Source organism: Sporothrix brasiliensis (genome assembly GCF_000820605.1).
Source record: "Sporothrix brasiliensis 5110 chromosome Unknown Cont19, whole genome shotgun sequence".
Classification (NCBI taxonomy): Eukaryota; Fungi; Ascomycota; class Sordariomycetes; order Ophiostomatales; family Ophiostomataceae; genus Sporothrix; species Sporothrix brasiliensis.
Window position 1 is genome coordinate 1,547,250 of NW_024467138.1, and position 24,397 is coordinate 1,571,646.

At 54.7% G+C, this 24,397-nt stretch overlaps 7 protein-coding genes across 7 annotated transcripts; 5 read left to right on the forward strand and 2 right to left on the reverse strand.

The window, feature by feature from the left end:
- Positions 1–321: 321 nt before the first annotated feature.
- On the reverse strand, positions 322–1,116 carry SPBR_00955 (ubiquitin carboxyl-terminal hydrolase L3; the record flags this gene model as incomplete). The annotated part of the gene is made up of 1 exon (XM_040759274.1): positions 322–1,116. One exon carries the CDS (start codon positions 1,114–1,116, stop codon positions 322–324), a length of 795 nt encoding a protein of 264 aa, XP_040618235.1.
- A 3,045-nt stretch (positions 1,117–4,161) lies between these two features.
- Positions 4,162–6,090, forward strand: SPBR_00370 (uncharacterized protein; the record flags this gene model as incomplete). The annotated part of the gene is made up of 1 exon (XM_040758689.1): positions 4,162–6,090. One exon carries the CDS (start codon positions 4,162–4,164, stop codon positions 6,088–6,090), a length of 1,929 nt encoding a protein of 642 aa, XP_040618236.1.
- A 425-nt stretch (positions 6,091–6,515) lies between these two features.
- Positions 6,516–6,743, forward strand: SPBR_01165 (uncharacterized protein; the record flags this gene model as incomplete). The annotated part of the gene is made up of 1 exon (XM_040759481.1): positions 6,516–6,743. The coding sequence occupies one exon, from the start codon at positions 6,516–6,518 to the stop codon at positions 6,741–6,743; it is 228 nt and encodes a 75-aa protein (XP_040618237.1).
- Positions 6,744–12,084: 5,341 nt separating this feature from the next.
- Positions 12,085–13,258, forward strand: SPBR_00738 (chitinase; the record flags this gene model as incomplete). The annotated part of the gene is made up of 2 exons (XM_040759057.1): positions 12,085–12,258; positions 12,356–13,258. 2 exons carry the CDS (start codon positions 12,085–12,087, stop codon positions 13,256–13,258), a joined length of 1,077 nt encoding a protein of 358 aa, XP_040618238.1.
- A 2,455-nt stretch (positions 13,259–15,713) lies between these two features.
- SPBR_00174 (uncharacterized protein) lies at positions 15,714–18,508 on the forward strand (the record flags this gene model as incomplete). Its single annotated transcript, XM_040758494.1, has 2 exons — positions 15,714–15,756; positions 15,831–18,508. 2 exons carry the CDS (start codon positions 15,714–15,716, stop codon positions 18,506–18,508), a joined length of 2,721 nt encoding a protein of 906 aa, XP_040618239.1.
- A 952-nt stretch (positions 18,509–19,460) lies between these two features.
- SPBR_00285 (heat shock 70kDa protein 1/8) lies at positions 19,461–21,701 on the forward strand (the record flags this gene model as incomplete). The annotated part of the gene is made up of 4 exons (XM_040758604.1): positions 19,461–19,503; positions 19,662–19,839; positions 19,915–20,985; positions 21,149–21,701. 4 exons carry the CDS (start codon positions 19,461–19,463, stop codon positions 21,699–21,701), a joined length of 1,845 nt encoding a protein of 614 aa, XP_040618240.1.
- A 567-nt stretch (positions 21,702–22,268) lies between these two features.
- On the reverse strand, positions 22,269–23,012 carry SPBR_00976 (uncharacterized protein; the record flags this gene model as incomplete). Its single annotated transcript, XM_040759295.1, has 2 exons — positions 22,269–22,906; positions 22,958–23,012. The coding sequence occupies 2 exons, from the start codon at positions 23,010–23,012 to the stop codon at positions 22,269–22,271; spliced, it is 693 nt and encodes a 230-aa protein (XP_040618241.1).
- Between the last annotated feature and the right edge of the window lie 1,385 nt (positions 23,013–24,397).

Consider the following 24,397-nt stretch of genomic DNA (forward strand, 5'->3'; position numbering starts at 1 on the left):
TCATCGTCAGTGCGACTGGGTCTGGTGGGCTGTGTGTCGGAAATGTCATTCCTTCATTTTCATGCATATTCTTGAAAGTCTCGCCACTTTGGCAGAACGAGTTCCTGTACCTAATAAACCGAATATCCCTTGCGCCGCAATAAAACCAAGCTGACTGGAGTCCGGCCGTGTCCTCGTCGATTTTGCTGCCGACATACATTTGCTGTGTTTTGCTTCCCTTTTCAGTCGACACATCCACGTCGTCAGCAACGCATCCCTGGTGCAAAGTTGCGTGTCCTTGGTCGCAACACTTGTTCCGTCGTTTGTTTCCTCTGTGCATCTCTAATCCAAGCTAGGGCCAAGAGCCACACAGCTGAAGCGCAAGTCGGCCGACTCGCGGGCCAAGAAGGCCAGCGGGCCCCACTCAAGGGCCTTCTCGGACAGCACATCGTCGTCGGCGCCGAGCTTGCCGCGTGAGATGGGGCCCTTGCGGCGGCCGTCGAGTTCCCACAAAGTACCATCGGCAGTACGGACAAAACAGACGTAGTGAAGGTCGATATCGTCACGCGCATCGGGAGCTGCGGTGGCACCGCCCGAAGCCGCCGTATGGTGCGCGTTGGCCAGCGCCTTGTCGGTCTCCAGCAGCTTGGAGCGCGCCGGCGGGTCCAGGTCGACCGCACGCTTCAGCAACGCATCCAGCGGCGTGCCGGCACCCACAAAATCACGCGCGGGGCCGTTGGCCGTCGCGTGCAGCAGGCCCATGACGCCGCACGCGTTGCGAATTGTCTGCCGGAACCACAGGACCGGCTCTTGGCTGCCGCGGCCCGTGTACACCTCGCGATCCGCATCCTCGGCCACGCGGTGCTTCTCGTATGCCTCTGAGATTGGGAACACCAGCAGCAGCGCCATGGCCGGCCGCGGCACAAACGCCAGCATGTCGGGCTCCGTCAAGCTAAACACGTCGTGCACGGCCAGCGTAGGGGCGACGCCGAGGTTGTGTAGAAGCTCCGTCATCAGCGGGGGGTTGGCCTCGAGCGGAATAAAGGCGTTTGGCGCATCGGGGCGCGTATCCGGCTCGTACGGCTCGGCGGGCACCGCGGGCGCAGGGGCAGCAGTCTGTCCGGTCTGGTCGGCCATGACGTCTGTTTTTGTCGAGAAGGGCACTGTTTTGGAGATGGAGATGTCGGGCCCGACTAACGCCGCTAGGTCGGCTAAGGTTCTAGCCGGGATATCGATAGAGATTGAAAGTGCAGATGTGTCTGGTATCGAGCAAGGAATGCTTTGTCGTGGATCTGTTTTTCGAGAATGTAGATGGCCGAGTGTGAGGCGTGAGGTCTCGGTGACGTTTGCAGGCGGTCGTTTAGCGAGGGTGGGGTTCAAGAAGCTGTTTGTAGGGCGTAGCGTGGTGTATGACCTCACATTCACAGGGCAGTCATATGGAGAACACACTTACCTCGTCAACGGCGCGGAAGCCTAGCCCAGGCTGCCCCAGCTTTTTGGACGTCACGCCGCTGCCCGTTACGCTGTGCTTTCCCCCAATCTTCTCCTTCCTGTTTGTGCATAATAAACCGTGGTCCTTGCTCTTTCCTTTAATGCGCTTCTTATGGACAGAAAAGGCAACCATGACGGGAAAGCACAAAGGGACACTTTTTTAAAAAAGGGGCAATCCACGAGGTTAATAAACCCAAACAATCGCGACAACCTTCAATCACACGAAGCAACTCGCCCAACGTGCCATCTGCATTGCATCTGCAGCCAGCCGTCACTTCAATTCCGGTATGCAGACGTTTTCCAGCATGTGATCTAAGGCGTGACCAAAAAGATGCACCCATCTTCCAGCTAGCAACCAGCACAGACACCTTCTTCTGGCCATGTCAAAAGGATGCGAAATCGTCATTCCGGGTCCAAACAAGATATGACCATGTGCAAACTGGAGGCCGCCGTGTATGTCGTATACGACAGCTATTTTGCTGTGGCAGAATCCAAGACAAAGACGCAACACGATAACGCGGTTGAAACAAAGAAACAGGCCTCCTTTCCTCTTGCATTTACGGCCACGGCGCGTTTCGCGTGTTCACGCAGTGGCCGACGTGCCAGGTTGCTACTTTGCCAGCCTCTCCCGAGACTTGCCTCCACTTGGCACGGCAAGGAAACGAATCCACCCATCCGTCAGCAAGAGGGTCCTTTGATTTTGATTTCCGCACCCAAAGATTTTCGACTCTGGCAAGGATCCTTTGTGGTCCGAGATGCTCATAGCGAGAGGCATCGAGGCATCCTTGTTGACATCCCTGTCAGCAATGTCTCGTAGGGCTTTTTCGGCCGTTGTCACGCTTTCAACTTCGTTCCTCGCCAAAATAATGTCGCAGCAAAATAGTGGTGCAAGGAATATTTACAACATATCGAGGCAGAGGGCGAATATCTATGTTGCGGACGAGCTCATTTTCTCCCTCCCCCCCTCCTCTCTCTCTCACACACACTGTCTGTTTCTCTACGGCTTACCCTTTTGATGTGGCTATTGTCCCGAAGCATAGTATCTTGTTCGTGGCAAGTATTGCGCTACCATACCGACTTTGCGGCGAGTGCTGTACTCCTTACGCAAATGACCCTTTGCTTCTGCAAAATTGTCCACTCGTACTCACCCAGCATACGTCCATTCGGGTTGATCGTACTCTGTGTGGGCCGCCGTTTACGTCTCGATGAAACACACTGTTTGCCGCCTCTCCTCTCTCCTAATTTGTCTTTTGGCCCCCTGCTACCATATTGCTGATCCGCCCTTCGTGACCAGCCCATGAGGTCGAATTGCAGAAAAAGTTGGAAATACCGCCTTGGCTCTTGTCGCTGGACATCATCAACGAGTGTCTTCGGGCTCACAAGCGCACAAGCAAAAGCTTAAGATATACGAAGTGGGTGTCCAGAGTGTTGTTAGTCGACTTCTTTATTTTATTTTTCGCCTTCTCAGCCCTAGGAAGCGGGAAGGGCAACAAGCGCACGCAGTGCCAAGGTCGAAGAATAGAGCCAGCCAAGTGAGCCGCGCCTCTGTCCCATCACCAAGGCCATAGACGCCATGTCGCAAACGCTGGAGCCGCTGGAGACGCTGGTGGTCGGCCAGGCCTTGTTCGATGCTTCGCCCAAAAGTGCCTCCCGCCAGTATTTTATTTTTATCCCACAGGATGGGGGCCACCAAGCTTGCATGTGTGGTGTGGGAACATTGCAGGAGTGGCTGAGTATTATTCTACTTCGTACTCCTTAACAAGTATGCTGCATACGTTTGACCATCTCATTTTGGCACTCTAAAATGAGGCTGGGGTCGGCTGGTCGGTTACTCTTGTGAAGAGAAAGGCCTGGCAGGCTCGCCAATGGTCCGAACGGCTTCGCGCTAACGATACGACAGATACGTTAAGGCACGTTCAAGCGGATCATTTCCGTTATGACCCAGGGAGTTGGCCGGGCCAAGGAAACACGCCGGTGACACGCTGCGCTGACGGTTTTTCAGCCCCAAATCCCAAATGCCAGACCTGTTTGCGAGAAATGGGGATCTGAACGTTTTCCACAAAGGCACTTTCAAATGTTCTCCGCTACTTTCGTCTACACTTAGATTTGTGCCATCTTTTTCCACTTTCCCCCCAGTCATTGTGAGTCTTGATTTGATTTTCTTTCTCCGACCCTGGCCCCCCGGCCAAGAAAAGAAAAGAAAACAGAAAAGATGTGTCCGCACATAACTCTTTTGGCACTCTAACAGTACCGGGATCCCGACCAAAACGTTGTACGGTGTATGTAGTATGCACGTTTTTTGTTTGCCAGGGGGGTCTGGACCGATGGGTCCAGGAGTGAGAATTTGGCGCGACTTTGTTGCATGGGAGTGGCCCTGGAAAATAGCCCGGGGCGATGCTTGTCGTGCACATCTGTTCGGTGTTGGGTTTGCCGATTTTGGTCTTCGCCTCTGCTTGTTTCCCTCGTTGCAACCCTACTGTGAGGGTCGGGGCCGGGACCGGGACCATGGTGTGCAAGGCTGCTCTGTCGAGTATCTTGTACGCCTGTGGGTTGAATCTGAGTTAAAAGGGAGGTGATGCCCATACATCCCATCGGGATGCGTGCAGTCTTTCGAACCTCGCCTCAAGCGTTTTCTCTTCCCCCCTCCCTGGCTCCCGTCTGACTCTCGACGAGCTCGCTACTTTCATCATCATGGCTGACACTTTCTACGGCTGGACGCCACCAGATGTAGATGCTGCACTGTTCAACGACTCAAACTGTGGCATCGCTGCACAATGGCTGTCCGCTGTTATCAACTCGCGCTACAACGACACCGACCTGAGCGACCCGCCACTTATGGCCACGTACCAATACATCACAGCGTTGGTTCCGAGCGGCGGCGAGCTGCCGACCTTTGGGCAGGTGGCCCAGTGGCTCGCTGTCGGTTCGGATAATTCGACTCTGTACGAAGCCATGGTGCAGTTCCCCTACGGCTACTGTCCCGCAGAAATGTGTGAGAAGCTCGTGTGGGATGGCGATGGCGACCTGGCGGGTGTTGGCGTCTTGGTGGTCTACTACTTGGCGGCGATGTTTTCCACCCTGTACTTTGTCTTGATTTCGTCGGACCAGTTTGAGCCATTCCGGGCGCTCGAGTACCACCACCGGCGCTGGAACTGGATCGTCGCCGCGTTTCACGAGACCGTGCAAGCGTTCCTCGACACTGGCCTCATCTTTAGCATCGCGATGCTGATAGCCAGCGTCTACCGGCACGGCTCGTCCCGCATGCACCCGGACAAGTCCCACTCCATCTACCAGCTCACCAACGCGACATACATTGGTATTTTCTCCATTTTCCCGCCGGTGCTGCTGCAGATTGTGTCGCCCAACCGGCGTCGGCGCCGCATCCGCGCGTTTCTGTGGCTTGTCGCCATCGTTTTGGCTGTCGTCCTCACGGCGCTCTACTACAGCCTGGAAACGAATGCGGACAAGGTCCTGAACCTGCTCGACCGCGAATCGGCCGTATCGGACTTTATTTGGGAGCTCAACTGCGAGCCGCTGGACCTGCGGCAAGGCCTGGACGATGCCTTGATCACGGCCCTCGTCATTCTGATTGTCAACTTCCTGCCCTGGGCCTACCACATCTTTGTGCCCCGCACGGTGCGCCACAGCATCCGCGACCGCTCTTGCATCGGCCGCCTCAACACGACCAAGCCGGGCCGCCACGGCCGCGACTGGTGGAAGTACGTGTTGACGATTGTGCGCACAACGGACGGCGCCATCTGCTGCTCGATGATGTGGGCGCTGTTGGGCCTCTTCACCAAGTACCGGAGCGTGGTGCTCAGCGTCATGGGCCCCGAGAACGCCAACACGGAGTGGAGCTTCGCACAGGTCTTTGCACTGGCGACGTGGGTGCCGGTGGCGATTGACCTGTGCACAATCTACATTTATGGCGCCAAGGAGGGCCTCGAGGGCAAGGTGTCGGAAAACTTCAAGGTGGTTGCGAACGACAACAACGACCGCAAGAGCTCGAACGGCGGCGGCGGCGGCGGCATCGATGGGCCCAACGACGTCGACTACAGCAACCTGGACCCGTATCAGATCGTGCCGGCGCAGACCAAAAGTGCTGCGACCAGCCACTACGACGCGGTCAGCAACGACACGCAGATGCAGTATGTTGGGTCGGGCGGCCAGTTTGCCGACGGCCAGTACAACAATGGGGTGTTTAGTAGCAACGACAACAGCAACAACAGCAACAACAGCAACAACACGGTGCCGTACGGCGGCAACATGAGCTACGACACCACACACTATGGTGCCGGCGGTGCGGGCAACGTCGTCGGGCAGTTCGCCCCGCAGCAGTACGCGCCACAGCAGTTCGCGCCGCAGTACGACCAGAGCATGACCAAGGAACCCATGGAAGAGGTTCAGCTGATGGGGCAGTATGTGCAGCCGATGCAGGCAGGGCAGCCAGTCCAGCAGGTGCAGCAAGTGCATCAAGTGCAGCAGGTGCAACCAGAGCAGTACCGCAGCAACACTGTGAGCTCGGTGCAGACGCACGGCAGTGGGCAGAGCACCCAGCCGGTGACGTATGAGTACATGCCCCAGGACCCGGCAGCGATGCACGGCGGCGTGCAGCAGTAGAGGGTATGTCGAGTCTCGATGCGTTCGCTGTTAACTGGACGCGTTCGTTTGTGCCAGGCGTTGCCATCATTTTTTGTTTACCTTGAGCCTTTCTCTTGTTCATAATACCCCCAATACACGAGCATCGATGCTTTTGCAACGGACATTGTTGAACGTGACGTGATGTCGACGGATACGACAGCATTCCGGAGACAGCGAAGACGCATATAAAGACGACGAGAGAGCTCCCGGGTTCCGTGTGAAATACAGTCAACGAGAACATTTATTTATTTTTACATTCAATCACGTTTGAAATCGGCCCGGCTCACGCCTTTCGATGACCTCTCCGTCCTCGGTTTCTTCCCGAGGTATATCGGCAGTGATGCTTGTCATGCCATCCGATCCCAACCACACGGCAGACGCCATAATACGTCGCAACGCATATCATGAAAATTATGGGCCTTTCACTGCGAGTTCGCCGAGGGAATTCAACGGCCGCGGGCGACTTTGAACGTGGTTTTAAGTATCACACGGCCTCGCGCTTTGGGCAGTCTACTGCCGGCGGCTGCATCGCCACGAAGCAACACATTGACGACGTCCACGGCGAGGCTCCGGCTTGGCCGGCAGCAAAAGCCAGTCTCGCTTTTGTCTTCACCCAGGCAAGCTGCTCGTAGCCTCGTTTCCTTCCTCTCCTGTCGCATTCTGCCATCGAAAACCTGGCTGGCCTGGATCGTTTCTTTCTGCCATGGCTGCTTGTGTTAATATTGAGTATACGTCGTACGCAGTGCTCGTCTTCCTAGGCTTTCGTGGGCCTCCCCTTCTTGTCGTTCTTTTTCATATTCTGCTCGAAACCCAGGCCCTGTCTTCTGCAGTCTATCTGTATCTAGAAAACACTGACGCCCGACACCCCTGACTGATGCTGTGATACTGACACCCATTTCCGTTTTCTTTCCGAACGTCGAGCTCCGCAGAATCTCCTGTTATGTCCATTCCTTGTTGTTTTTACGCCCCGAGCTCCCTTCATCCCGTATTTTCCTTGCCGTCTTCGTCCACGGCTTCTTTCGTCGCCTTCGATCTCTCCCTGTTGACATTTCGGTTTATATCTCTCGAGTCACCGTTGGCTTTCAGTTGTGTTTGAAGCATTCATCCCGGATCGATCCAGTACCTCGCTCGAGATCAATCTGGTCGAACAAGTCCGACGAGTCTTCCGATCAAATGCTCCCTTATACATCATCTCTGTTCTCATTGTGCAACTCTGTCCATCCTGACCTCAATATCCTGACCCGGCCCTTAAAACTGTCTCCGTCCCAGCCCCGGACAATGACTGCCTGATGAACGAAGAACGCACTCGGCACCGTTACACCGTGCTCGTGCCATGTCTCGTCACACCAATCTCCTGTCACCCAGTCCATCCCACTCTGTAGTTCGTCACACTCACTTTTGTCTCATCACACTGGATCCCAGTTCGTTCCGGCATCGTGAGCAACATGGTGCATGACTCGATGGGGAAATGGTGGCCAAGTCCAAAGGATCACGACGTATTGTTTTTTGCGGAGAATGGTGTTTGAACGTCCGTTTCTGTTTCTGTAATTCATCTTTATTTATTTTCACGTTATTTCTTTCTCATTCCCCGTCGTTCACCCCACGCTTCTGCTCACGTGCATACATTCCCCATGGGGCAGAATATATCCAGTTGGCAATGTTGACGAAGGAGTATTGTTTACATCACAGCTTGCAACGCAACTACAACGTTTTGGCATGTGGCGTGTTGGCGTCTTTCTTTTTATTTTATTTTATTTTATTTTATTTTATTTTATTTTATTTTATTTTATTTTATTTTATTTTATTTTATTTTATTTTATTTTGGTTGGCGGCACCGTGCTCGCGATGCTACGTCATGGCGCACCAATCGATCGGGGCGACCAGCCGAGATGTGTCCGTCCCAAACCAAAAAGGAATAATATAAAATAACAAAATAAAATAAGACATAACATAATAGGAAGGCGGATGCGAGAAAGTCTCCAAGACAGCGCTATGCCGCCGTCTGGTTTACAAAGCTGATTTTCTTCTACAAGACTGCTTCTCCCGTTACGTCGTGCCGTCTCAGTGGCTTGTCCATGCATGCCATCCCGCACTATGAAAGTTGGGGGCTAAAACGGAACGTTGTCGAAGAAAAAAGTGAGACAGGTAAAAAGAAAAAGAAAGAAAGGAAGAAGAAAAGAAGAAAAGAGCGGGGTTGGTCCGGCTCAATACAACAGCATGGGACAGCAAAGGGGCAGACAGGGACACGGACAGGGACTCGGCGGGGGGTCAGGTCCGACCGGCCCTTTTTTCTTTCGATTTGCGCCTATGCGCTGTTGCGTCAGAGGGAGGGGAGTGGAAAGTTTTTAGGCGTCAGAATCTCTCACTCTCTCTCTCTTATTTTATTTTATTTTATTTTAGTCCCTTTTTTCCATTACTATTCCTTCTTTCCTTTGCATCGTGGATTTCTCTGCTATTACCGAGAATGTTCTTGATTTCTAAAAGAGGTGTGATGTTTTCATTCCCGTTTACCTTTGCATCGTTCCTTGATTCTCCCGCAACGGTTTGACCCTTTTGTCTTCATCCCACCTCTTTGGCCTCCAAACCGACTAATGCAAAGCTTTGCCAACGCATCGGCGTCCATGCAGCCAATATGCAGCCAGCATGCAAGACGTCTGCAGCAGCAGATGCTGCAGCTAAATTCAAATAAGAATTGGCCCCCAGACCATATCCGTGGCAGCCTCCGCGACGTGCATAGGTCGGAGAAATGAAGTGCTCATAGGCTACAATTTTGTTTATGTTTATGTTTTTTTTTTTCCTTTTTTCTTAGGAAGAATAATAAAGAAACAAATAACAGCGCGGCAGCAGCCAACACAGAGATCGCGTATGACAACAAAACCGTGGTCGGTCATGCCGTGACTCCGCACTGTCCGTGCCTCTGGGTTAACGGTTGGAGAACTCTGAAGAGAAACGGGAAAAAAGAAGAAAAGAAATCACGAATCAAAATCGAAACACATGTGACATCGTGACAACACACCGCGGGATAATGCCACTGCTCGGCAACTTGACCGAAGACAAGTCTGGGCAACAGGGCCGTAAAAGAAAAGGACGAGAGACACAAAAAAAATAGTAGTCTTGAGCCTTGATCTTCCTCCTTTATTTGTTTTTATCTTCTTCTTGTCTTTTTGTCGCTCTCCTTTTTACCACCCCTCGTATTCCCTCTACTTGTCCTTTTCGTTGAGTGGCTGATCCCGCGTGTGCTTGTTGTGGTGTCGTGCCTTGTGGTGTCGTGCCTTGTGGTGTCGTTGGGTGGTGCCAAGTGTTCAAGACGCCCTTGCTTTCCCTTGGACCGTGCTGCCGAACCCGGCCACGACAAACAAACGCAACCCGGCAGGTGCCGCGATAGACGTAGAGCGCGGGACGAACTGGCCATGGGGCGTGCTGTTTGGGCAAATGGTAACACAAGACAAAGCAAAAGAATTGTGCACAGGTGGAAGACGTAGGACGCAAGGAAGAAGGACTGATTTAAAACGGCTTGGGAACGGGATCTGACCTGGGATCTGCAGTGGAGGAACATGTAGCGGTCAGAGTTGTACTGGCGGAGAAGATTAATTCGAACGGCTCGACTGAAGAGGCATTTTCCTTTTTTAATTTTTTTTGTTTTTCTTTCCATCCTTCTCGCTTCTTCTGTCTCACCATTCCGCGCCCGATCCACATGCCCCCGATGCCTGCCCAGTGGTTTCTTCCCAAACAACGACGGCGTCGGTGGATCGCATGGTCCGGGATCACTAGCGACCGTTGGGATGCTGGGACCGTCGAAAAAACACACGAGAAACTGCCCGTTAGCGGGATAGCGGGCCTTGGATGGACCAAGTTGGGTTCGTCTTTTGACCACACCTCGCCGCTCACCGACAAAACGGACAAGGACAGGGGAGCGAGAGAAAAGGCAAACGACACCAAGAACAAGGAAGACAATCAAGAAAATACGAAACAAAATAGACGTCGTCTTTAGGCAATTCATTCAAGGGGGCCGTAAAGGGCCCGCAGAGGCCCGCAGAGGCCCGCCAACAGCTGCGAGCAACACCATGTCACCATGTGGCCATTGCTCACGAGCGGCCTGTCAAAGTCCATTCATGTTGGCCGCGGCAGACGACGCGGCAGGCGACGTCTCGGCCACGGGTTGGCATTTGTACGAACAGAAGAGGGACAAGACGCCAAGCGGCGAGACGGCGGCAATGAATGCAACTGCAGCCTGTTCTTGGGCCGTGCGAGCCGAAGGCAGGCGGGCAGACAAGGCAGAAGAGGGGCAGGGAGAAGGAACGGAAAAGAGACACAAAAAAGAAGCATGGACAAGAGGCACAAAATAGAGGACGACAGCCCAAGACGCAGCGCGGGAAAATGACGGAAAGGCTGCCACGGTAGCATCCATGTCGTGTATGCTTCTATGCTTCTCTTTGTTGTATTTGTTTGTGTCCTCGTCATCGTGCAATCTGGCCTGTATCTGGCCTGTCCGTTGTTACGTGCATGTGAGGTGCATGCAGCAGAGTCTTGGGTTTCTTTGTGTTTTTTTTTTTTTTTTTTTTTTTTTTTTTTTTTTTTTTTCCGCATTGCTTATTTTGTCTTTCCTGTCCTTCTCTTGCTTTGCTCCGTCTGCGCAATGACATGCAGGGCCCACTACCCCGCCCGTTTACGACGTGGTGCGCGTTAGTGGGTTGGCCGCATCGTGCAGGCGTGAAGGAAAAGATAACCTTTGCCGTTATATGGAGCAATTACTGTCTTTCTACTCTGGACAAAAAATAAGAATAACCCGAACAAATCAAACCGAACCAAACTTTCGACCTTTAGTAGTTTGCCACGCGAGGATTGAAAGCTGTCAAACCGAGGCGGGTAAAAAATCGATAAAAATCGATAAAAAGAATAAAAACAAGTAAAAAACAATAAAAGAGAAATAAAAAAACAGAAATAAAAAAACAGAAATAAAAAAGGAGAGTGGACAGCTCACTCCTCAACGCAACCTAGCGCGTTAATAACTTGTTCGCAATCACTCACAACGCGAACACCTGCCTTTCTCCGGGCCCCCCTCCTCAAAGAACGGACTCTCAGATCCTCCGTGCATCTGTCCTTTGCGTCTCATACTGATATCCTCTTCCATGACCACTTTTTTCGTTCTTTTTTTCCTTGCTCCCCATTCCATAACCGTGGCATTTAGACAGTGTTTTCCGACGTATGGCCCTGTGCCCCATCATCGCGCCAAAGTCCAAAGCTCCACCAGAAGGACGGTCACCAAAACAATGTAATAAATTAGAGTCATTTTTTAATATTCATGTACTCTAGTTTTAATCCGTCTCGGTACCTCCACCGCGAGGCGACGTAGGCCCGGCTCCACCGTCTCGTCTCGTCCGCCAGCCGTCCTCGTGCCTTTTTGTCTGCCAGCCTGCTGTTTGTACCTGTGTGTCCTCGTCCCATTCGTCCAACTTCGTTTCGTATTTCCGTAACGGGCCATTTCCTGTGTAAGTGCTTTTTTCTTCTCTCTCTGTTCCTCTCTCTTCCCACCCCTCCACGGCCGCGAAACATCCACCCCTTCCCTTCCTGTCGTTTTTTATTTTTATTTTTTTATTTTATTTCCTCGTCTCTTCCTCCTGCGTTTTAAACTCTTTCGTTTCTCTTTCTCCGTTTCCTTCTCTCTCTTCCCTGCATTTTTATTTCCTGTTTCTCTTTTTTTAGTCTCAAACATCAACCCAACGGCCACCATGTGTTGGCGCAGCCCCCTGTCCGTCCGTTCCTTTTCTCTTCAGACCTTGCCGTACCGCGGCCTCGGGTAAGGGGACTGCATCTCTGCTCACCGACTGGGTGAGATACAAGGATATACAAGACCTGAAATAGAATATAAATACGAATACATACGATAAAGACGCATCACTTTGCATTCGACTCGAACTCGCCTCAACTTGCATCGATTCCGCATTCCTTCGCCAGACACCCCAACTGTTCACCATGTCCTCGTCTCGCAGACATCGGCCGAGCCGGTCGAACATTATGTTCACCAACGCCGTCTACTTTCCCAACTACGCGATCTATAACGGCGACACGCCCGCCCAGCTCAACTACAGCTGCATCAGCCTGGTCTACTACGCCTTTGCCAAAGTCAACGAGGCCGGGCATATCATGGTAGGTCTTGTCTTCCATCTGTTGTTTTGTTCCTTTTTTTAAAAAAAAAAATAAAAAATAAAAAGAACAAAAAAAAAGCTGACAATGTCGTGTCCAGCTGGGTGATGAATGGGCCGATGCCACGGTCGCTTGTGACGGCGCACACGGCGCTGTCGGCTCGTTGCTGCACCTCAAACAGCAACACCCTCACCTTCAGGTCGTTCTCTCCGTCGGCGGCAACGCCTCCACGCCCTTTTACCCGTCCGTCGCCGCCAGCCCCGTGTTACGAGACAACTTTGCCCGCTCTGCCCTCGGCCTGATCGAAGCCTCGGGCCTCGACGGCATCGACATCAGCTGGACCTTTCCGTCGGATCCCCAGCAGGCCGCCGACTTTGTGTCGCTGCTCGCCCAGATCCGCATGCACTTTGGCGAAGACCGCTACTACCTGACGGCCACGCTGCCCGCCAGCACCAACGACCTGGCCGCCTACGACCTCGTCCAGATCGCCAACTGCGTCGACCTCGTCAACCTCGCCGCCTACGACCTCTACGGCAGCTGGTCCCCCCGCGCCGGCCACCATGCGCAGCTGTATGCGGTCGGCAAGGACGAGCCCTCGGGCGCCTCGTCGGTGCAGTTCCTCATGGCCAACGGCATGCCCGCCAAGAAAATCCTCGTGGGTGTGCCCATGTACGGCCGCTCCTTTGTCGGGCCCAACACCACGGGTCCCGGCCACAAGTTTGTCAGCGTCGCCCCGGAGGGCAGCGACGGCACGTTTGAGTATCGCGACCTCCCGCGCCCGCAAACGCGCGAACACGTCGACAAACGCGTTGTGGCCGCCCAGTGCGTGGGCGGCGACGGCGGCTTTGTCAGCTACGACAACCCGGACACGGTGCGCATCAAGGCCGCCTTTTGCAAGCAAAAGTCGCTCGGCGGCATGTTTTACTGGGGCGCCCCGTTTGACAGCAAGGACAGCAAACGGAGTCTCATTGCGACGGGTTTCCGAACGCTTCATGGGTCGTGACGAAGTGGTGGGCTGGAAACATTATACATCTATAACAACGGAGCATGGGGTGTTGCATTTGGACTGGATAGCATTAGCATTTTTGGATTTATGTCCTTTTTTGGCATTTATTTGTTTTTTACAGAAGTCACATTACATTTTAACGACATTATGACCACTCTTTCTATTTCATAGCACTCCATAGCATTACATATCTTTGCATAGCAGCCATGGCATGAGCATACACGGGTGGATTGGGTTAGCACATATCTATCGTTTACGTTCCTATGTTGGGTGGTTGGTCAAATACATGTGCTTTTGCTCCTCTTCGTTTTCAGTCCTCTTTGCCTATTTTCCATTTGCGGACATGACAGCTGCGGGATGACGCCATAACCAACCAGCACCCCGAGACACTGGATCTCGCTCAGCGAATCGCTTACTGGAACGTCTTGTTTTTTTGTTGTGTTGATTTTACAGCATCTTACGATCGTGGCCATTTTCTTGTCGTTTTTCTTTTTCTTTTTCATTTACCGCGCCAGGCTCTGTTTGGCAGATCGAAAGACATTCGATGACAGACAAACGAGAATCTGACAACACATCGGCGGTGGCCAGTTGGGAGGGGGAACTTGATTTTGTTGGCAAGTCGCCGATATGAGCCGACAAAATGCCCCTCGTTTGCCAGGTTCGTTGGCAGGTTGCAGAAAAGGATGCGTCGCGGGATAAAATGGCTGGCAGGCTGGCTTGCACACTTGATCGGGCATATCTGCAGTCATCTCTGCGCTGCGCAATGTCCGTCCAGCTAGCGAGGCTAGCTACGAACTGCTACTACCACCCCTGGGCAGCCTAGGCAAGCATGTATGGTGTGCAGCGGGAAGTCTGACGCCGAGAAGGGAGGGGTGTAGAAACGAAAAAAAGAACAAAATAAAAAGTGAGGAAGTGCGTTGGCAGAAGAATACTTTTCTTTTGATGCCTGGTTCAACGGCCGATTAATTACCACGTCGGGCAACACGAGTCTCAGACAGGGTCAATCTTGGGCTTTTGTTTTCCTTGTCCTCTCAGAGCACAGAGCCTTTTCCTTTTCCTTTTTCCGTCTCACGTCGACGGGCGCAAACCTCGACCGCTCTTTTGAATTATGGTCACAGGACGAACGCTGCCTGTCTGTGCTCCGGAGCGACTACGGACACTACAGGGACTACTGTCGCTAATAGATGCAGCAGGTCGACGGCGTTTGCGTTTGCGTGCGCCTCGCGTCTGCGCGCCTGCGCTTTGAGCGGTGGGTTTGAGGTGGGTGTGGAGAACAAACGGCTGGGTGAAGACAGGAGAATCGGAGGAAGAGTCGGAAGAAGCAAAGGCGTTCGAGACAAAATCAGGCGAATTTCAACTGAAAAACAGCCCGGGCCGTTGTGTCTTCTTGTCTCTTCACTTCGCAGAGGAGACCATGTTCTTCTCTAGAATAGAGCTCTTGGATGGACCAGGACCAGCCTCCTTTGATTACTTTTAGGGAAAATAAATGAAAATACGGTGAAGACAGGACACGTAAAACAAGGCGCGACATCGATAACTTGGCGGTGGCTGCAATTTAGCGATTTAGTGTCGGAGTACGATTTATACCCGCCAAGGACAACTTCCTAAACAGGAAACTCTAGTTGTTCGTTGGGGACAAGCAGAGCTGCATCGAAAGAGTACAATGATTCCCTGTAGCGAACATCCTGTGGACTCTTGCGGTATAATGCGACTTAAGAAAGACAGCTGCGATGTTGTACGTTGCTTCTAACTTTCATGTATATTAATCTTTAATTGTATTTTAATTACAGCACAAAATAAACTATCCAAATTCAAAACGTAAACAATACAGCAATAAGCTGGTACTTGGTGGCAACATAATACTAGATAAATAATTAAGTAATTAACTACGCATGAGTTATCCTCTGGTGGCATGAGCAGAACTAAACCTGCCATAATGTCGTTGTTAGTTGTCAACTGGAGTCAATAACTTACACCGCCGGCCCACGTGATCCACCAGAATTGTGGCGTTCTGGGCCACCGCCTTCCCGTTTCAACAACACCCCTAAAGCTCTAGCAGTACGACATACCGTTGGCGGCAGGCGCGAAACACCGTCGTGGCTTCTGCGGCAGGTACGCCATCCGCGCCTTCCGTCCAAGAGCTCCAGACAGCTGCTTCGGACCACAGATCAACACATCCACGCATTCTGGCATCACTCTGGCATCATTCTGGTATCTACGACACAAGCAACGCCGGCAATCGCTGACAACTCGCCTTCCTATTCATCCGACGGCCTCGGCTACTGCTGCCCATCCGTCGTCCCTGGCACCTTACTCCCATTCCCGACCGCCGGCATCTCCACGCACCCGAGTCTCAAGCAGTGACGCTGGCCTTGATCACAGGCGAGCGGCAGTTGGCGCGGCCTCAAGTTGAAGGGGAAGGGCCAGGGCCCTTTCTGCACAACCGCCCACCATGAGCGGAAGCACAGCGGTCGAGCCGTCGTCACTCGACGCAGGTGAGTTGCTGCACGGCCACCGCACACCTCATCCAGTACTAAGCTGGGCTAACCTTTTTTTTTCTTGACCACAGCCGACTACGACCCGGTCGACCACCTCAACATGCTCTTCAGCCATCCGTCGACGCTCGGCTCGCTGTCGGCCGTGTCCCGGCGGCTCCGCACCCACAACGCTGACCTGGCCAGCACCATCGCCGCGCTCGAAACGGCCCAGGCTTACGCGCCGAACTCGTCGCTCGACCGCATGCAAACCGCCCAGGCCGAGCTGGCGTCGGTGTTTGCGCGCATCGAGGACGTCCGCCGCCGTGCCGTCCAGACCGAAGAGGACATCACCCACATGACAGCCGACATCAAGCGCCTCGACGGCACAAAACGCAACCTCACCGTGTCCATGACCGCCCTCAAGCGCCTGCAGATGCTCACCACCGCCTACGAGCAGCTGCGCACCCTCGCCCGCAGCCGCCAGTACCGCGAGTGCGCCGGCCTCCTGCAGGCCGTGCTGCAGCTCATGCGCCACTTTAACAGCTACCGGTCCATTGAACAGATCGCGGTGCTGAGTCGCGGCGTCGGCGATCTGCAGCGCGACCTTCTCGAGCAAGTCTGCGAGGACTTTGAGATGGCCTTTACCAAGGGCGAGGTGAGCGCCCGCCGCGGCATGCTCGTCGAGGCGTGCCTGGTCATGGACGCGCTCGGCGACCAGGCCCGCGCACGGCTCGTGACGTGGTATGTGAACACCGAGCTGCGCGAGTACCGCCAGGTCTTTCGCGGCAACGACGAGGCCGGCAACCTCGACAACATTGGCCGCCGCTACGCCTGGTTCCGCCGCATGATTGCCACCCACGAGGAGGAGCACGCCGCGCTCTTCCCGCCACACTGGCGCGTCAACGAGACGCTGGCCTCGAGTTTCTGCGACGGCACGCGCGACGACTTCAAAGGCATCTTGGAGAGGAGCATGCGCCGCCCCGACGGCGCCGGCAAGATTGATGTCAACCTGCTGCTGAGCTGCCTCCAAGAAACCCTTGATTTTGAGCAGTGGCTCGAGCGCCGCTTCGCCGCGCCGGCGGCCACCAGCGACAAGCAGCCGCGCGCGAGCATCGACACCCTGAGCTCCGCCGACGAGCGCACGCAGACGTTTATGGGGTCGATATCGGCGGCCTTTGAGCCCTATCTGAGCCTCTGGGTCGACTCGCAGGACCGCAGCCTCGCCGCCCTCATCCCGCGCTACCGCAGCCAGAGCCTGGTCGCTGCCGACGAAGAGTTTACGCCCGAGAGCATTGCGCCCTCCGCCCTCGACCTGTTCCACGTCTACAAGGTCACCCTGTCCCAGTGTGCCAAGCTCTCCACGGGCGAGCGGCTTCTGGACCTGTCCAAAATCCTGTCCAAATACTTGGACGAGTACGCCCAACAGGTGCTGCTGCACGCGCTGCGCTTGCCGACACAGGCGCCGCCGGCCGCCACCACCGCGCACCAGCAGCAGCAGCAGCACGCGGCCCTGCTCGCCGCGGCCGTGGCCGCGCCGCTCCACGATGTCGTGGTCGTGATGAACACGGCGGATTTCTGGAACAAGAACACGACGCAGCTCGAAGAGAACATCCGCAAGCGCATTGACGCCGAGCTGGCCGACCGCGTCGACCTGTCGGCGCAGGCGGACGCCTTCCTGGGCGTCGCCAGCAACGCCGTCCAGGCGCTCGTGCGCAAGGTCGAGGCCGACTGCGAGCCCGCGTGGCGCGAGATGCGCAACACCAACTGGAGCCGCATGGAGGGCGTCAGCGACCACAGCTCCTACGCATCCGAGCTCATCAAGATTGTCAACGAGCGCGCCAAGGCCATCCTGGGCGTCGTCGCCAAGCCCCAGTACGCCCGCGCCTTTTGCGACCACCTCGTCGAGTCGCTGGCGACTGCGTTTCTCGCCAACATTGTCCAGTGCCGGCCCGTCTCCGAGGTCGCCGCCGAGCAGATGCTGCTGGACAAGTACACGCTGACAAAGTCCTTTGAGAATCTGCTGGCCCACTTCCACACGTCGTCCGCCGGCACCCACAGCGCCGCCTCGGCCAGCTTCGCCAAGCGTGTCAGCACCACCATGGGCCGCGTCGACCCCCTGCTCAAGACGCTGCAGGTCCAGCCCTCGCCGCCCGAGGGTCTGGTCCAGGCCTACCTGATCCATGTGGCCGACCGCTCCGACTCCAACTTCCGCAAGATCCTCGACATCAAGGGCGTCCGCAAGCAGGACCAGCCCCACCTTCTCGAGCTCTTTGTCATCCACCGGGACAGCCCCAGCGCCACCGGCCGCCAGCTCGTGGCCAGCTCGGCGTTGTTGACGCCCCTGCTGAACCAGTCCGGCTTTGGCGGCTTTGGCGCCGGCGGCGCAGCATCGTCGTCTCTTCCTGCCGCCGCTGGCGCCTCCTCGGCTGTGGGTGTGGGCGGTGCCGCCACGCGCTTCGACGCGACCAGCCTCGGCGAGAAGCTGCTCAACGCCGCCCGCGACGCTGGTTCCAGCTCCGGTCTGGGCCTCGGCATTGTCAGCGGGGCCAACGGGCCCGCCACCGCTGGCGGCAGCAGTGGCAGTGGCCATGGTCTGACCGTCGCCAGCCCGTCAGACGGCGGGGCCCCTGAAAAGGCCACCATCAACGAAAACCTCAAAAACATTGGCAAGTTTTTCCGCCGCGACATTGGCGGCATCGGCGGTCTGGGCGCGCGCTTTGGCAAGCGGGACATTACACCCACCGGCCAGAGCGAGGATGGATCTAGGTAGCCTAGGTAGGCATCCGGGACAGCTAGGCGGTGCCTTTGTCGGTTCTTTTTGTATTGTATCAGTATCCAGCAAGCATAGAGCGTCTGTTTGAAATACCAATGGTTTACGAGACGGCGAAGCGGCCAACAAGGTGGAAGTGTGGCCTTGACGCGATATCACGTGATACGGACATGCGGTAGAGATCATCGCAACGGTTCAAAGTTGATGCCAGGACAAGCCATTTGACGATCATCGGTGTGTTGTAAGATATCAGTTCTCTAGCCGCTCACAAACGCCGACAAAGGCTCGTCGTGGTACTATTTGCGCAGCGCTCCGGGATCACGATTGAGATGCTGGTTTCGAATGCTCTTGGCACAATCACGTGCCGCCGCGTCGAGGGCGGTGAGGCTCACGGCTGTTGAAACAGTGGTACCCTGATGATGCCGTTCGCTCCTGCCACGATGGACAGGACCCCTACAAGCCAATCAGCGTCGGGTCGTGTCGGCCCATGGCCCGGCATTCGGACCTGAGCGTCTCTCTTTTTGCTCCCAACTCAGAAGGAACATTATTCTGCCGAGCACCGGCAGAAAAGCAGTGGGCGGTCAGGCTCAAACATTTTTTTGCCCCACGTTGCGGGACGAGAATGCAGAGAAAAAAACTGCTTTAGCTCCAAAAAGACAAAAGACGAAAAAAAAAAATTTGGAGGCGGCAAAGGACATTTGGTTTTGCTGGGCAACAAGCCAAAACGACAGAGAAAAAAAAGTTTCTGCTCTCCGCCAACCATCTTTTTGCACCCAGCAGAAACAGCAGGCAGTCTCAATTCCGTCCCCTCCCCCAGGTCCGACTTTTCATTCGGTTGATTCCTCCCTTTTTCTCACTCTTCTGATTTCTCCCTTCTTTCTCTCTCCCCTTCACCTCTCTTTTTTTTCCTTACTGAATTTCTCATCCAAATTCCTCTCAACCTCAAATCAAGATGGCCGAAGAAGTCTACGACGGTGCGATCGGTATCGATCTGGGTATGTTGTTTTTTGTTCTTGTCGTCGTCGCCACCGCTTTTCTCCCATCGTCGTCATCGACGACCCCAACCTCGTCCTGGACATCGACGTCTTGGTTGATATCGCTGGCAGGCATCCTCTCCGTCGTCGCTCGTCCACATCTAACTCGCTCTCCACAGGCACCACCTACTCGTGCGTTGCCACCTACGAGGGCAGCAATGTCGAGATCATTGCCAACGAGCAGGGTAGCTTCACCACCCCTTCGTTCGTGTCCTTCACCGAGGAGGAGCGCCTGATCGGCGAGGCCGCCAAGAACCAGGCGGCCATGAACCCGGCCAACACGGTCTTCGATGTCAAGTAGGTTCACACTGGATGCGGGTCGGTGGGGTATGCTGCTGTCCTGCCATCACATCCGCTAACACCCTGATTCAGGCGCCTGATCGGCCGGAGATTCGACGACCCGACCGTCAAGAAGGACGTTGAGTCGTGGCCTTTCAAGGTCATCGACGAGGAGGGCAACCCCAAGGTGCAGGTCGAGTACCTGGGCAGCACGCACACGTTCTCGCCGCAGGAGATCTCGGCCATGGTCCTGACCAAGATGAAGGAGATTGCCGAGGTCAAGATCGGCAAGAAGGTCGAGAAGGCTGTCATCACGGTCCCGGCCTACTTCAACGACAACCAGCGCCAGTCGACCAAGGACGCCGGTGCCATTGCGGGCCTCAACGTCCTGCGCATCATCAACGAGCCCACCGCCGCTGCCATTGCCTACGGTCTGGGCTCGGGCAAGTCCGCCAAGGAGCGCAACGTCCTGATCTACGATCTGGGCGGCGGCACGTTCGATGTCTCGCTGCTGAACATCCAGGGCGGCGTCTTCACCGTCAAGGCCACGGCGGGCGACACCCACCTGGGTGGCCAGGACTTTGACACCAACCTGCTCGACCACTGCAAGAAGGACTTTACGCGCAAGACGAAGAAGGACCTGGGCGGCGACGCCCGCGCCCTGCGCCGTCTGCGCACGGCGTGCGAGCGTGCCAAGCGCACGCTGTCCAGCGGCACCCAGGCCACCATCGAGATCGACTCGCTCTTTGACGGCGAGGACTTCTCGCTGCAGATCACCCGCGCCCGCTTCGAGGAGCTGAACAGCACCGCCTTCAAGGGCACCCTCGACCCCGTCGCCCAGGTCCTCAAGGACGCCGCCATCGAGAAGGGCGCCGTCGACGAGCTTGTCCTGGTCGGTGGCTCCACCCGCATCCCCCGCATCCAGAAGCTGCTGAGCGACTTCTTCAACGGCAAGAAGCTCGAGAAGAGCATCAACCCCGACGAGGCCGTCGCCTACGGCGCCGCCGTCCAGGCCGGCATCCTGTCGGGCAAGGCCACCTCGGCCGACACCGCCGACCTGCTGCTGCTCGATGTCGTCCCCCTGTCGCTGGGTGTCGCCATGGAGGGCAACATCTTTGCGCCCGTCGTGCCCCGCGGTACCACCGTGCCTACCCTGAAGAAGCGGTAAGTTCCTGCCTTTTCCTGTTCCCCCGTCCATGACCCACTTTTATCCGAAGTGACCCACTTTTCTATTTTGCAGCATAGCATCACGAATTTTGGGTTTTTTGCAATTCTGTCGACATTCCCCAGCTCCTTTCGTCGTTTCTAACTGCTTACAAATCAAAAGGTCATTCACTACGGTCTCAGACAACCAGGGACAAGTGAATTTCCCTGTCTATCAAGGCGAGCGCGTCAATTGCGAGGACAACACGTCGCTGGGCGAGTTTACGCTGGCGCCCATCCCGCCGATGCGCGCCGGTGAGCCGGCCCTGGAGGTCGTCTTCGAGGTGGACGTCAACGGTATCCTCAAGGTGACGGCCACGGAGAAGACGTCGGGCCGCAGTGCCAACATCACGATCAGCAACTCGGTTGGCAAGCTGTCGTCGACGGAGATTGAGAAGATGATTGGCGAGGCCGAGGAGTTCAAGACCAAGGACGAGGCGTTCAGCAAGCGCTTCGAGGCCAAGCAGCAGCTGGAGTCGTACATTAGCCGCGTCGAGGACATCGTCTCGGACCCGACCCTGTCGCTGAAGCTGCGGCGCGGCCAGAAGGACAAGATCGAGCAGTCCCTGAGCGAGGCCATGGCCCAGCTCGAGATTGAGGACTCGTCCGCCGAGGACCTGAAGAAGAAGGAGCTGGCCCTCAAGAGACTCGTCACCAAGGCCATGTCCCAGCGCTAAGCGCCGGGCCTTTGGAGCCTTTGTTGTAGAGTCGGACGGGGGCGTTGGAAGCAGTTGAAAGAAAAAAACAATGGCAAGAGGCAACAACCAGTGGACCGAAACGAAACGAACTTGGTGTTTTTTTTTTTTTTTTAGAATGGGAACCAAAATCCACACAAAAACGGAGCCAACTGATTTTTTTTACTAATGGCAAGTACCCAGGCCTGCACGGGAGAGGAAGACCAGAGACCAAGTCGGTTGGGGGACCGTCCGTGCGGTGCAAAAAGAAAGAAGAAAAAGAGGGAGTCGAAAAAAAAGTTGACCATGACTGGGCACAAACCACGACTGGAAAACATGTATCTTATGTCGGACACGTCTTTTTTTCTGTCTCATTTTCTTTTATATACGTCGGTGTGGGATATTTATTTGAATTTACACGCCTTACCTGTTGACTCGTGTATTGACGTGATTATATTGAATGATATTTGAATGATATTTGAATGATATTTGAATAATACACTTAGACTTAATGTTCGCTCATGAAGATATAGTCTCGTTCTTAAGGAAGTAACCAGGACCAATCCCCCCCTAACACGTCAGAGGTGCCGGGCCGGGAGGCTTGTAGTTTGTGGGTATCGGGTAGTAAATGTTGACCACCAGTCCGGGGTCGGTCGGCTTGTAGACGCCCGGAATCGACTGCAGCCCCGTCGGCACCGACCCGCTGCCGCCCGACACCGTGAGCTGAGCGCACGAAATGTACAGCTGCGCGCCGCCCACGGCACTTGCGCTGTGCAGGCCAATGTGCTCGACCCGCAGCAGATAGTCGCCGCTCGGGATGCACTTGGGAATCGTCACGTCCAGCACGGACTTGCCCTGCGACGGCCACGTCAGGGCGGTGCCCACGGTCGGGTAGTCCTGGTAGATCTTGAACCAGACCGGGCCCGCGCCGGTCATGGACGACGCCGTCTCGCCCTCGGGTGCCTTGGCCATCCAGAACGACAGCGGGCCCGGATGCGTCACGGACGTGGTGGCGACGTAGCTGAGCTTCTGGCCGGCGGTGACGTTGTATGTCTTGGCGCCCTCGCTGCCGGCGGCCAGCTGGTAGCAGGTCATGGCGGCCGAGGTGACGTCGGTGACGGGCCCATTGTTCTGGAAGTTGGTCGTCTTGCGGACGTTGACCCAGTCGCCGGTCTTGACGCCGTCGATGATGGTGTTTTTGAAAACATCTGCAATGTTAGCTGCAAGTCCGATCTCAGGCGCCTATGGTGCTGACGTACAGTGAGCCTCTGCGGCGACAGACGCCAGGAGGACGAGGGCTGCGGTGACCTTCATCGTTGCTGCTTCTGCGTCTTGACGAGAAAAAATGCGGACAAAATAAGAAAAGAGGATACGGCGACCGGACGACGTCAGATGCAGAGAAGAGAAAGGGGAAACGGTGGGCAGGAGGTACGGTTGGACTGATATTTAAATGAGAGGATACGAGAGTGCTCGGGCTGTGACCAGGATATTTTGCATATTGGTGGCTGAATCGCGGCCGCTTTCCTCCTCTTGGCCGACCCAGGAAAGAAAAGAAAAGAAAAAGAATAAATAAAGAGCCACTATGTACCGGATACTCTGGATAGGACGGCGTCATGGGACAGACAACAGTTCACCAGAGCCAGACTATATTAACTGTCATCCCCCAGGACTCGAGGTCGGACGTGATATAAAGAAACGGGATACAAGAAAGACGTGTCCGACATAAGATACATGTTTTCCAGTCGTGGTTTGTGCCCAGTCATGGTCAACTTTTTTTTCGACTCCCTCTTTTCAAGGACTCCGACACCGTGTGAAGGTTTTGAAATCTTTTGCAAATGGTTTGAAGGGGACATTGCCTCCACGATCCTCCGCGGACCCGTAAAGTAATATGGAGAGTCTGCCACGCACGCGAGAGCCTTGTTTATTTCGCCATGGGGACGGGTGTTGAGCAAATAATAATAAAGATAAGTAAATAAAATACACGGCAGATGGACCGGGGTAAAAGAAGGGTGCAAGAGGGCGCACCGCTCAGATGCTTTTGAAAACGGAGACCTACTATAGCCGGCTAAAAAGAAACGGAGCAAACTCGATATATCGATGGGGAACAGGAAGGGAACGAGAGTACGCGTGGTTTCGTGTCGTCTATGTGCGGAAGAGAGTACCGAATAAAGAAGTGTGACCAGAATATAAAAGAAACTGGAAGAGAGGCATACCCGTCATATAGTACTTTTTTCCAGGAGAGTATTCCTACGTGGGGTGAAGAACTACATGATCCCGGGGTAAATGATAGAGGCAGCAGACAGAAAAACGGATGTGGATAAACGAGCAAACCACAAACGAAAGAGCCAAGACGAAATCTCGGAACTCGGAACACTGAGTGCGTAATCAAATCGGGACAAACAGTTGACCCTGCATTATTCTCATAGAGACTGTGACAGAGTAGGTAATTCTATTTTCTATTCAGTTGTTTCGGTGCGTGATGCATTTTGGTGCACCTTTCCTTTTTTTCCTCCTTGAGACGGCACCGCCCTGTGCCCTTTGATAGAAGAGGGCAAGTAAATAAGTACAACGATAAAGCAATATGAATAAACGCCAGAGCTTTGAGAGAGAAGACAAGGAAAAAAAAGAGGAGGTGATGCAAAAACAGAGAAGAAAAAGATAAGTAAAGAAGAAAGCGGCGAGACCAACATTAAAAACGC